Source organism: Otolemur garnettii, unplaced genomic scaffold (assembly GCF_000181295.1).
Source record: "Otolemur garnettii isolate 467f Iridium unplaced genomic scaffold, OtoGar3 scaffold00012, whole genome shotgun sequence".
Taxonomy (NCBI): Eukaryota; Metazoa; Chordata; class Mammalia; order Primates; family Galagidae; genus Otolemur; species Otolemur garnettii.
Window position 1 is genome coordinate 15,649,704 of NW_003852407.1, and position 13,901 is coordinate 15,663,604.

A 13,901-nucleotide genomic window follows, 5' to 3' on the forward strand; every position below is an offset into this window, starting at 1 on the left:
TGCATCAATGTACACAGTTACCATTCAATAAAAAAAAAAAAAAAAAAGAAAGAAAGAAATCTCTTCCCATCCTAAGGTCATATAAGATATACTCCGATACTTTCTTCCAAACATTTAAAGTATTGTTTTCTTTTTTTGTTTGTTTGTTTGTTTTTAATTTTTTTTATTAAATGATAGCTGTGTACACTAATGCAATCACAGGGTACAGTGTGCTGTTTTCATATACAATTTGAAATACTCTCATCAAACTGGTTAACGTAGCCTTCATGTCATTTTCTTAGTTATTAAGACATTCATACTCTGCTTTTTAGAAAGATTCACTTGTACCCTAAAGTATTGTTTTCCATGTTTAAGTCTTTTAACCTGATCTCAACAAGGGTGGAACATGTTTGTCAATTAAACCTCAATAAAGCTGGGGGTGGGGAAGTGGGTGATAGTAAATTTCTCCGAAGGACAAAGTGACAGGAATCTTAAATTCCTTTCTGGCAACCTTGGGGAAAGGGAGGTGAGGATTTAGGAATTTGAGAGAAATAGAATGGTAAAAGTTTAAGACAATTAAAAGGTAAAAGAGAACTGTATTAGTTTCTTATTGCTCATGGAAGAAATTAATACAAGCTGACAAACCTAGTGGCCTAGAACAGTACAAATATATTACAATTCTGGAAATCAGAGGTCCAAAACGGAGCTAAAATGAAGGAGTTGACAGGGCTGTGTTCCTGCTGGAGGCTCTCTGGGAGAATCTGCTCCTTCCTTACCTTTTCCAGCTTCTGCATTCCTTGGCTCAAGTAACCACATCCCATCCCATCCCTCAGACCTTTGCTTCTGTTGTCAAATCTCCTTCTCCAACTCTGACTCTCTTGTCTCCCTCTTATGAGGACTGTGTGATCCTTAACATAATCACATCTGCAAAATACTTTTGCCACGTTAGGTAACATATTCATTCATCCTGAGAATTGAGATGTAGATAAATTTGGAGGGTCCTTATCCTGCCTACCACAAGGCTCAAAATAATGGCATCAACTGAGGCCTGAAGGGGACCCTGGGCAGCAGGAAATTCTCTGTGCAGGGCCTCTATGACCTTCAGGACAGATGTCCAACATGTGCCACTTAGCCTTAGCCAATAGAAGGCTATCTAAAGTAGTTTTTTGTTAGGGATGCTTAATAGGCATTAAGGGAAATTGAGTTCTTTTTTTAAATTAGGCAATATAGCAATAGAATAGAGAACAGGCGGTGCCTGTAGCTCAGTAGGGTAGGGCGCCAGCCACATACACCAAGGCTGGCAGGTTCGAACCTGGCCCCAGCCTGCTAAAACAGCAAAGATAACTGCAGCCACAAAAAAAAAAAGCCAAGTGTTATGGCGGGTGCCTCAGCTACTTGGGAGGCTGAGGCAAGAGAATCATTTAAGGCCAATCATTTAATCATTTAAGAGAATCATTTGAGGTTGCTGTGAGCTGTGACACCATAGCACTTTACCAAGGACAACATAGTGAATAAATAAACAAACAAATAAATAAAATAAAAAATAGAGAACAGAAAATGATCCAAGGAAGGCAAGGTGAGACGGAGTTGAGACTTGGAAAAAGAGAATGTAGAAGGTATAGTAAATGATTCCTGGGGATATGTAAAACCGTGAGAGGATGGGCTGAGGGCACACTGCACTTCCCAAAGTTTATGCCCAGATTACCTGGAAAAGGAAGGGTGACACAAAGGAAAACAGGCATCCACATTCTCCCGTGGACTCCAGTAATTATCATTATTATGCTTTTTCAGGAACTAATCCATTGGTACTCCTGGACAGTTCTTCTGGAACTTCAATCTCATATTAATCATAGGTATATTTGTTTTTAAGAAATGAGTTTTGATCATTTTAAATCTGCATATAATTTAGATTAGATGAGAAACTTACTTAGTTGGGGATAAGGCCAATGGAGCTTGGGTGCAGTTTCTGGGAGTTGAATAGAGGAATAGCAGAACCAACAGTAACTGGGAGCTCAAGTCACCTTCTACCCTTTTGGAGTTAGAGATATTGATGGTTAGAGATAACCTTGGGTACAGGTCCAGGTCCAGGTTACCAGGTGCAGGGTAGATTAGGGAAAGTCACTTAAACTCTTTGAATCTCCCTTTTCTCCTCGGCAAAATGAAGCTAAAAACACAATTCTCGGGGTTTATGTAGACAACCTCAGATAAAGTGAGTATGGGCCCAGTACGCACAAGGAGCCCTCCAAGCTGTGTAATTGTTTTCCTCTGGCTCCATGTCAACTCAGTGTTAAACTCTGTTCCTCTTGTCTTCTAAGGAAGAGAGAGCTTGTTATGCATGACATAGGTCAGCCCTGGCCCCTGCACCAATCATCACGGTCTCGTTGCATCACGGCCTCCTCTGCTCAGGACCCCTCCTCTTGTGGATTCCTCTGACTTTGTGCCTTCGTCTACTGCGCCAGCGTCTTACATGACACTTCTCATTCTGGCTTGTTATTGTTCTGTCGGTCTTGATTCTTCTCGGGTTTAATTTCACTAGTTTATAGATAACTTGCCCCATTAATCTTTGATTCTTAACAGTTGGGTTTTTCATCAGCCCTTCTCAGCACAGGAAAGCCCAGTAACGTGAAAGCTCGTCATGCAGCACCACCTCTCACACCCATGCCTCTGCCTCCCTCTAAAATGACCTTCTCGGCTCGGCACCTATAGCTCAACCGGCTAAGGCGCCAGCCACGTACACCTAAGGTGGCGGGTTCGAATCCCCAGCCTGGACCCGCCAAACAACAATGACAGCTGCAACCAAAAAATAGCCGGGCGTTGTGGCGGGCGCCTGTGGTCCCAGCTACTTGGGAGGCGGAGGCAGGAGACTCACTTGAGCCCAGGAGTTGGAGGTTGCTGTGAGCTGTAATGCCACGGCACTCTGCCCAGGGGGACAGCTTGAGGCTCTGTCTCAAAAATAAATAAATAAATAAATAAATAAATAAATAAAATAAAATAAAATGACCTTCTCCTGCCCCTTCCCCTTCCAGAATCTCCTCCTTTCGGAAACTTCCCCAGAGCACCCAGCACTCACTTTCAGCACTTATCGCACTGGCCAAGGGGGGTTTCTAACCATTTTCTATTCTATTTTCACATAGATGAGACCAAATATGGAATGTGTAGAGACAGGTGCCTTTTTTTTTCTTGGAGACAGAGTCTCTTGGTCACCCTCGGTAGCGTACCGTGGCATCTTAGCTCACAACAACCTCAAACTCTCGGGTTCAAGTGATTCTCTTGCATCCCAGGTAGCTGGGACTACAGGCACCACCACAATGCCTGGCTTTTTAGAGACTGGGTCTCACTCTTGTTCAGGTTTGTCTTGAACTCCTGAGCTCAGGCAATCACCCACCTCAGCCTGCCAGAGTGCTGGGATTATAGGTGTGAACCACCACGCCCGGCCTGACAGCCAGATTCTAAATTTGTTTAGTCCTGCATGACATGGAATGCAAGCCATCTGTCTCAGCCTCAAGGACACAGCAACATCAGCGACTGATATCTGGGAATATTTCAGTGTATTTTTGAACCCACTCAAATCTTCTGACCAAAGGATATCTCCTGGACACTTAAACCCCAAATGATGCATCCACAAACCAGCTTGTTTCTTAAACATGCCGTATCACACTTGACCATCCCCTGGTCTGTCTTTCCCCTCTTGGTGCTGTCTCTATGGGGAGATCCATAAATGCAGGTTCAATTTTCTTCATTTCTCTAACCCTTAGAACATGTTTGGTACATAGTGAATGAAAAGCAATTTTTGCTTGAAAGAAAAATCTGAACAGATGTCTTTTAACAGGAGAAAAGGATCATTGCCCGCCCTTCTCCATCCCACAAGGCTGAGGAGGAGGTGAGGTGGAGTCTCAGGGGGGAGGAGGCAGCACCATCACCCTCTTTAAAAGGGGAGTGGCACTTATGCTAAGCCATGCAGAAGAGAACCTCTCCCCTAGCTAAACAGACTATGAAGGAAATATCCAGAAAGACAGACTGCTGTTGTCCGTACTCAGAACATGTAAATAGAAAAGGTTGCTGGATGGTGCCTTTGCTCAGAACAGAAATATCCTGGTTAAAACTCCCCTCTAGGAATGGGGTCATCAGTCACCCTCTGGGCCCCTGACCACAAACCTACCCCTACCATGTACATGGGAGGACAGGGGCACCTTCTCATAATCTAGAGATAGGGGGGCACAAACTCCTTTCCTCAGCCAAAGGGTTGGAAAGAACCTAATGATTCTTTCTAAAGACCAATCAACAGTGTGGGAAAATGGCAAAATAGGGGCTTAAAAATTCCATCTGATTACAAGCGATCACATTTCAAATGCATAGGGAGCCGCGCTGAGTGTGAGCACAGGATTCAGTCCTGAGGCCTCAGAACTGCTCTGTGAGCGCAGCGGGTGCAAACGTGCAGAGTGAGTTGTCAATGGCAGAGGGAGGCGGGGGAAAGCATTCCCCACTGTCAAACCAACTCTTAATGATAACAGAGATAAATGTACAAGAAAACTTTAATGCATGCTAGGAAAAAATGTTAAGAGATAACATCTTGGTGTTTCTCGGAAGCAGGTATGTTATGGCATTCCAGGTTCTCTTTCAACACAGGGAGCACCCGAGATCCCACAGATAGGAAACATGGAGAAGACGAATCCAAAGACACATGCGTCAGGTACACGCCAAAGTTCACCTGTGAAGGAATCGACAGCAGCAACGACAGAAAAGCTAGATTATTTTAGCAGTTAAGGTAACTCTGTAAATAGTGATGTTTAACTAAAATGAAGTCAGATCTTTAAAGACATGTTCTGGGACAGACCTCCTCTCTTTTATATAAAATACAGTAGGACAAGAGAAGAATCCTAATTTCAGACACCAAAGGTTCTCATTCTAAAGCAGTGGTTCTCAACCTTCCTAATGCCTCAGCCCTTTAATACAGTTCCTGTGGGTTGAAACCCACAGGTTGAGAACCGCTGTTCCAAAGTGTCCCCCCTGCCGTCACCCCACATCTCTTTCTTGCATGTTCTTTTTATAAATTGTTTTAAAATCTATTTTATTTCAGAATGTTATAGGATACAAATGTTTTGGTTATGAGAATTACTTCTGTACAGTCTGAGTCAAGGTTATATTGTGTCCATCCCCCAAATAATGTGCATTATAGCCACTAAGTGTGAATTTTCCCACCCCCTCTGCTTCCCTCCTCATCAAACATGTGAGCACGTTCTTTTTATCTCTTTCCCATATACTCTGAGCTTCCCACAGGTGAACCTTCTTCCTACTCTCAGCCTCTGACCACTACCAAGCTAATTTCCTTTCTGTTCTCTGATGTAAAAGTTATTTGGGAAAATCACATGAAAATTCTGCATTTTCCTTGAGAACAAGTGATGTAAGTTAATTTCTTCAAATTCTCCTGAATAAAGATGGAAGGTCCAAAATGAAGAGTTACATAAGTGTGCTCAAGGCCAGCCATCAATGCAAGTGAACCATTCAGAACCCTTTGGAAGGTTCAGTGCCTGTGCTCAGTGGTTAGGGCACCAGCCACATACACAGGGCCTGGCAGGTTCAAACTTGGCCTGGATCTGCTAAAAAACAACAATGACAATTACAATAAAAAAAAAGTAGCTGGGCATTGTGATGGGTGCCTGTAGTCCCAGGTACTTAGGAGGCTGAGGCAAGAGAATCACTCAGAGAATCTGAGACTGAGCCCAAGAGTTTGAGGTCGCTTTAAGCTGTGATGCCATAGTACTCTACAGAGGGCAACAAAGGGAGACTCTGTCTAAAAAAAAAAAAAACCCTTTGGAAAAATTAATGTACTCCCAGATCTGTTAGTTCCTATGATAACTGTTGGTCCTCTAATATTGCAGGCCCAATATTATGCATATGTGGGTAATGAGTATATGATAACTCTGCACTCTTTTTGCAACTTTTCTGTAAATCTAAAATTTAATAAGGAAAGATTTGTGCACATGAGAACTTCAGTGATACTGAGAAGTGCTACTCTCATGAACCACAGTATTTGTGCCCATCCAACCCTTCTTCTGGCAACCTGCCGGGAACAGGCTCAAGGTCCCCACACTGCTAGTCAACATGGCCTGCATCCCAAGACATGTTAGTACAACAGTCGAATGCAATGCCTCTGTAGACCACACCTATCCGTACAAAGACCTATGTAAATCAAATACTGTAAAACAAAACTCTGCTTTTGAAGAAACTCAGTAAATAATGCAGAACATTTTACATGAAATTAACCTGCCAATTTATTATTGGAAATAGATTAAATGTTTGCATTAATTCTGTTTTCTTTCTTTTTCTGTTTGTTTTATTTTGTTTGTTGTTCTGTTTTTGGTGGGTTTTTTTTTTTAGATAGCACCTCGTTCTTTCATCCTGGAGAGAGTGCTGTGGTGGCATCATAGCTCAAAGCAACCTCAAACTTTTGGTCTCAAATGATTCTCTTGCCTCAGCCTCCCAAGGAGCTGGGAGTACAAGCACCCACTATGATGCTCAGCTAGTTTTCCTATTTTTAGAAAAAACAGAGTCCCACTCTTGCTCAGGCTATTCTTAAACTCCTGAGCTCAAGCACTTCACTCATCTCAGCCTCCCAGAGTGCTAGGATTATAGGCATGAGCCACTGCACCTGGCCACTGCTAATTTTCAAAAATCGTTCTATGAGCCTGACTGCTTACTTGGCTTTCTGGAATCCTTTGCAAACAAAAAGTCCTCATGGAAAGTATGAATGTGAAAATAAATCTTTGCAAGGAATTAACATACGAGGAGTTCAGTTTTCATAACTTGGAACCCATAACAACATTTGGTAATTTTAACTTCAAGAAGGTGAACTTGTAGGCTTGGTTTAATGAAACTGACTGACTCTGTGCAGTTATTCTAGTCCCTAGAAGGAATTTTACTCTTCATGAGAGCCCTGCAGTGAAGAAAATAATAAGACAGTGGAATTACTTCATTTATTTATTTTTTATACCTCATATCTCTTCAATAAGATTAGAGAGTATTAAAAAATGCGTGTAATAAAAGAAAAAGTGAGGAATAGGATGAAAAGGAAAAATAAGATGGAACCAGGAACAAGGTCAGAACCTTATCTTAGCTTATTGGCTTTAGATTGTGCAGTAAACTCTCCACTTTCAGAAATGACTCAGTACCGTTATGGGTACAGTTCCAACATCAGTAATGCACCAGGGTCTTAAACCTGGGAGTCATGTTTACGCTCATGCTTACCTTTCTCTTGCGACTCTCAGAAAGTGTTTGAAAGACATCTTGGTTCCGCTGGCTAGTTTGCTGATCAATGCAAATCATCTGACATCTGTGACAAGGCCCCATAACCTGGCAGGTAAGACAGGAAAAGACCGTGTTACCATGAAACTGACCTGACCTTCCCACTTCACAAGGAGGGACCACAAAAATGGTACCTTGTCACTGTGACTGCTAAGGAATCATCCCCTTTTGTTTCTCAACAGAAACGCTACTCTACTGTGTCACTGCTTTGTAAAGAAAGAAAAGCATAGCTGAGACTCTTGATGGCTTTCAAGGAATGGGGGGAAATGGATTTGGAGAAGCAAAGCATGCAGAGAATGGGGGGACAGATTGGGAAAAGAGAAGCAGCCACAGAACCAGGGCTGAGCCTCTGTGAGAAAGTCATCAGAAAGAACTTTCATGTGTCCTTAGGCCCAGCAAATTCACAGCCACAAATGTAACATAAGAAAGGAACCGGAGGCCAGGCATGGTGGCGCATACCTGCAATCCCAGCACTTTGGGAGGCTGAGGTGAGGGTACTATCTGAGCTCTGGAGTTCAAGACCAGCCTGAGCAAGAGCAAGACCTTGTCTCCCCTAAAATAGCAGGGCATTGTGGTGGGCGCCTGTACTCGCAGTTACTTGAGAGGCTGAGGCAAGAGGATCACTTAAGCCCAAGAGTTTGACGTTGCTGTGAGATACAATGCCATGGCACTCTACCAACAGCAAAAGTGAGATTCTGCCTCAAAAAAAAAAAAAGGGAAAAGAACCAGAAGTCCATACACAGAGTCATGGGCAATGACTTGCACTCCTATTATATATAGTAGGGAAAACTTGATAACATCTTAAATATCACAGGAGAAGTGGTTAAGCAAACCACGCCACATTTATAAAATGTATATCATGCAAATATTAAAATCAATCTAAAAGGCCTTGAAGTCAAAGGAGGAAGGAGGAAGAAAATTATATTTGCATAATTGAAATAAGCAGAAAAAATTATATATGTATTTTTATACATGTGTGTCTATGTTCATATGTTCACACCACATACATATAACATGTAAAATGATATACAGTTTCTCAACATAGGTCATACTGTCTGGAGGAAATTCTACACCAGGTGGTCTACTGTGGTGTCACAGCTCACAGCAACCTCCAACTCCTGGGCTTAGGTGATTCTCTTGCCTCAGCCTCCCAAGTAGCTGGGACTATAGGTGCCCGCCACAGCGCCAAGCTATTTTTTTGTTGCAGTTTGGCCAGGGCCAGGTTTGAACCTGCCAGTCCTAGTATATGGGGCTGGCACCCTACCCTGAGCCACAGGCACTGCCCAAGTTTATTGCTTTTATAATGAGAAATTCCCCCCACACACACACAAATGTAAACATAAAAAAGGAAAATCTGCAGCTCAGTGGTGACTGATGCTTCTTTCACTGTATGTGTAAAAAGTACAAAAGTCCTTGATTTTCTTATAACCATTTTCTCCTAGGCTCACTCATGGGCAAATGCAAATTATGCACTGAAATTAGAAACACTCCCCTAATCGGGATGTGTCTGGGCCTGTTCCTCTTACATGTGTGACAGTTACAGATACCAGGATGAAATCTCTCCTGTCAGACCCAAACGAACTGGAGCCAAGAAAGCAGGAAGGAGGAGGGCTCACACTTGCGTGTTTCAGATAAGAACCGTCTCAAGGACTTTCTAAAATAACCCAGCAAGAAATTCCTCCTTGTCCTTCACGCTCATGACCTACATTTTGCACATATGCACATATTTTTATACCAGGTTTATCACTAGACATTCTTTGGGGCTGCAGCAACTCAGATAAGATGCTCTCAAAAGAGCGCTTGCCCAGTAACAGCACTTCCACTCGCGAACTGATGCCAAGTCTGGTTTTGAGCCTCCAATACCAATGAACTGTTTCCAAGCAGCTTGTGTGAACAGTTTCTTTTTGCCAATAAAAGCTTCCCCTTACCCTCTCCTCTTTGGATGTATCTGTGGCTTGCCATAGTTGGGCATCCTGGTTTATAATCCTTTTTGGTTACTCTTGAATAAATTCATCATGCTGGAAGATAATTTTCTCTGATTTTAAGGTTGACATTCACATTTATTGGACATTAAACCACTGGAAACATAAACCCCCCACGGTACCAAAGTCAAGATCCCTAGACCACATATGCAGTCAGAGTGTGCTGGAAGGGACTTCTACCCAGGTTTCAGCAGACCGATGACCACCTCCGGGCCTCATTTCCTCATCAACCTCCTTTAGCAGGATTTGATAAAGATTCCAGATACTGTTTCAGGGATGTCAAGCGGAGGCCTGACATTCAGTTGTGCTTGGAAGTGGAAACTCTCACTGTTATGTACAAGGACCCCTGTGATGGGTTGAGGTCTCTGTGAGATCACAGCCCTATGCTCTCAAAGAGCCAGTGGGGCTCTCAGTGCACAGAACCCATTTACCTTCTCAGCCTGAAAGTGGCCAATCCCCTGAGCCCATCTACTACAGAAAGGACACCAGGGCCCAGCAGCCACACCAGCCCCATCCCCAGCCCCAGGCTCCAGCTGCTGCTTAATAAATAATACCTGCCACTGGGGGGAAAAATCCGTCCTGGCTCAGCACCTGTAGCTCAAGAGGCTAAGGCACCAGCCACATACACTGGAGCTGGTGGGTTCAAATCCAGCCTGGGCCTGCCAAACAACAATGACAACTACAACCAAAAAAGAGCTGGGCATTGTGGCAGATGCCTGTACTCCCAGCTACTGGGGAAGCTGAGGCAAGAGAATCACTTAAGCCCAAGAGTTGGAGGTTGCTGTGAGCTGTGACACCATGGCACTCTACCCAGGGTGACAGCTTGAGACTCTGTCTCAAAAAAGAAAAAAAAAAAAAGAAAAGAAAAGAAAACTTCCTCCTAAAACAGTTTCTCAAACTGGCAGAAGGAGGAACATTTTCCAGAAACTCTCTTCAAATACCAATAAAAAGAAAATAGTTTTCTTTCTTTTATTCTTTCATTTTTTTATATATACATATAGTCTTACTCTGTTGCCCTCAGTAGAGTATTTTGGCATCATAGCTCACAACAATCTAAAACTCTTAGGCCCAAGTAATCCTCTTGCCTCAGCCTCCCAAGTAGTTGGGACTACAGGCACGCACCACACCCGGCTATTTTTAGAGATGGGGTCTCGTTCTTTCTCAGGCTGGTCTTGAACTGCTAAGCTCAAGCAATCCACCCACCTTAACTTCCCAGAGTGCTGGGATTCAGGCATGAGCCACCGTACCTGGCCACAACAATTTTCTTAAAATGTTGTCATTCCTAAGTTTTTTCTTTCTGGTACTTTTATCAATTGGTACTCTAAAAAGTTATTTTCTAGTATAAATTATTTTTTAAAAAATTCAAACAATGCAGAAGCTTGAAAAATTAAAAGAGAAAGTACTAGGCAGTGGTCCCCTTCCCATCCACACAGACAAGAGCTGCTATGTGGCCAAAGACCATCTCAGACTGTGACGTATAACTAACTGTACACGTGCACCTGTGTAAACACACTCACTGACATCTGAGCACCCACTTAGGTTTATTTTATTATTATTTTTTTAGGCTGGAGCACAGTGGCATGATTATAGCTCATTGAAACCTCGAACTCCTGGGTTCAAATGATCCTCCCATCTTGGCCTCCCAAATTTGTGGGACTACAGATGTTAGCCACTGCACCTGGCCAGAGTTCTTTCTTTTCCAATTACTCCACAGCACAGAATGGACAGCCTTCCACATCGCATGGAAAGCCACCTCATCCTCAAGTTTTACAGTTTTCACGGTGGATGACTTGGCTTTTCGGTGGGTTGAGACAATTCATTCTTCTCCTTTGAAGCCGTGTAAATAGTTTCTAATGCTTTGCAGTCAGCAGTAATTTTACAATAAAAGCCCAATTCACATAGCTCTCCATTCTATTTGGAATTTTTTAAAAAAGATCTATCTCCAAATATGAGATTATAAAGCCAATAGAGGTAAAAGTATTTATAACTTAATAATACCTAGTAAAAAATTTCTTTGCATAAAGAGACGTGCCAGGTTCATTTCATCTGCTTCAGAGATGAGTGCTATCTCAACAAACATCTATTAAGGATTTACTTTTTTGAATGACATGATATTAACCATATTTATACTTTTTAATGCCTGCCCTGGACTATATCGTATAGGGATGGCATAATTTATTGAACCAATCTCTTATGGTAGCTATTTAGGATATTTCCCAATTTTTCATAATTATAAAATGCTGCAATAAGTAAATCTGTAATACATGTATATATTTTTGCATACTTATATAAGTATTTTTTAATGGGATAGCTTTCTACAAGTGAAACTATGGAGTCAAAAGGCATGCATATTTTAACTTTCATTAGTTGTAGTTTTAGAACAGTGACCCAAATAATAGTTCTAGTTCTCTTCCCCTCCCTCCTTTTTCTTTTTTGTTTTCTTCCTTTTTTCCTCCCTCCCTCTCTCTACCTGCCAATCAGGTATTTTAGTGTCTATTTTGTGCCAGGGAAGATACGTAAGAGCAGGAGTTTTAAAACATGGCAGAGACACAGGGATATAAAGTAAGGAAGAAAAGAGTAAGTAAAGATGGAGGGATGAGAGGGTGGCAGGAGGGCAGGTGCCAGAGCCAGGTTTGTGGCAGAGAATATGGGAAGAGAGAAGAGATTATTTTCCAAGGTGGAGTAGCTGCCAGGGTCAAAGGGAGTCTGGGAGTTAAAAGATAAAAAAAAAGATCATTGTGACGTTATGTTGTATCATGCAATGCATCCCCTTCAGCCTGGATCTCTGGAATTCTTTAATAAAGATTCAAATTACATTTACTACTTTTCTGCATATTATAGGGGTGTTCCTTTTGAATGCAAAGCGTGGACATAGGTAACCCCCAAATAGTCAGTTTGCACCCCTGGCAAACTGACTATTTAACACTATTACACTACTATAGGTTGAATATCTCTTATCCAAAGTACTTAGAACCAGAGTGGCTCGGATTTTGGACTTTTTTAAATTTTGGCATATTTGCATTGTGTGCGTGTGCGCGCGTGCGTGCATCCCTGATCAGAAAATCTGAAATTCAAAATGCTCTGATGCACAATTCCTTTGTGTGTCAAGTTGGTATTCAATAAGTTTTAGATTTTTGGAGCATTTCAGATTTCAGATTTTTGGATTAGAGTTACCTAATTTGTATTATAAAAATAATTTCAGCCCCCATTGAAGGACTGAGCACATTCTCTGCCAGATGACCCACCCTTCTACCCTGTACTCTTTACCTTCCTGTGCATCTACCCCTTCAACTATGGCTTATTGAGCACTCACTCTGGGCCAGGGTTTTTCTAGGCCCTATGGGTAGAGCAGGGAACAAAAGGGACTTGGTTTCCACCTTTGTATGAGCTGAAGGAGTGAGCAGGCACCCTGCAGAGTATAAATGCACAGCAAGTCAGGGACATCTTTTCCAAGCAGGTGACATCTGATCCATAACCCTGGAACCACATGTCAGGCAGGACAAAGGTTCTGAAGTGGTTCTGAAGACTGATCTTACAGGGCCACATACAGACCGATCTCACAGGGCCACGTACAGACTTTAGCCTAAGACTTTTCTCCTGTTTCTCATATCTTTGAAGTCCATAGCAAATGTTTTGGGAACCCAAAGCCTGAGGAAACAGGACATCCTGGTGGCTTTGCCTCTGACTACAATCTGCCCTCCAGGAGGGGGAGTGGCCATGGGTACTAAGCACCATCAGGCTTCTGGGTCACCCTTGACAAGCTCCAGACAGCCAGAAAGTTCAATAAGCTTCAGGAAGATGACACTCTCATGGACACAAGCTTTCGAAGAAAACAGAATTTTAGGCCTAGATACAATGACAGCATTGAGGCTGTCTTTTAGTATGGGGACAATCACTGCTCCTTACATGAAGGTGACTGCTGCCACTCTCTTAGGGAGTAAAGGATGGATCATCTCATGTAGTATCCCAAGACGCTAAGGTCACATCTGCCAAGATTTTGTGGGTAAGAGACAAAGACAGGGGATGGGGGATTCCCACCTGCCACTATCCAGGTCTGGGATTGAGGACAACCCCTGAGGAAGGATATTAGGACTTCCTGAAACTTACCTGGAAACGCAAGGAACCAATTGAAATCTCGTCCCATTTCTCTTCTTCAAAAGCCTTCATTCCATTGGTAATAATATTGGCACGAAAACGCAAGATGAGATCTTTCACTGGGAATAATTCCCCCTTTCCATTCTGGTCACTGTTTAAAACATACCAAAAAGGGTAAGTTCCAGGACGGTGGTGGATAAATGTATTTCTGTAATAATTCAATGTACCTGCACACAATGCCTGACTTCATGGGCTCTACTCATGAGGCCTGGATGGTCAGAACAAGCTATTACCCCAAGTGCAAGGCCAAGAGACTCACAACTGCTAAACAGCCATCATGGCCTCCCCTGGGAGACAATCCTACCTCCAGGGAGAGGCCCACAAGAGGCAGGCCAAGGGACTTTGGAAACTAGGTGAATAGGACTCCAGTGAAGGAACTGGAACTTCTGTGAACTTAAATTCTATAAGGTTGGGCAGTATAAGCCATTCAAATACCTGGCAACAGCCTTAATTACCAAGGACCTAAAAAACAGCAAAAACTTT

At 42.7% G+C, this 13,901-nt stretch overlaps 1 protein-coding gene across 1 annotated transcript in view; it reads right to left on the reverse strand.

Moving 5' to 3' along the window:
- Positions 1-4,493: 4,493 nt before the first annotated feature.
- Positions 4,494-13,901, reverse strand: part of MOCOS (molybdenum cofactor sulfurase) — a 62,083-nt gene continuing 52,675 nt past the window's right edge. Inside the window, exons 12-15 of the mRNA XM_023510165.1 lie at positions 13,874-13,880; positions 13,371-13,509; positions 7,225-7,329; positions 4,494-4,687 (exon numbers count right to left, since the gene is read on the reverse strand). Coding sequence (XP_023365933.1) covers positions 4,535-4,687; positions 7,225-7,329; positions 13,371-13,509; positions 13,874-13,880 — 404 coding nt within the window. The 3' untranslated portion in view covers positions 4,494-4,534. The remainder of the gene's footprint in view (positions 4,688-7,224; positions 7,330-13,370; positions 13,510-13,873; positions 13,881-13,901) is intronic.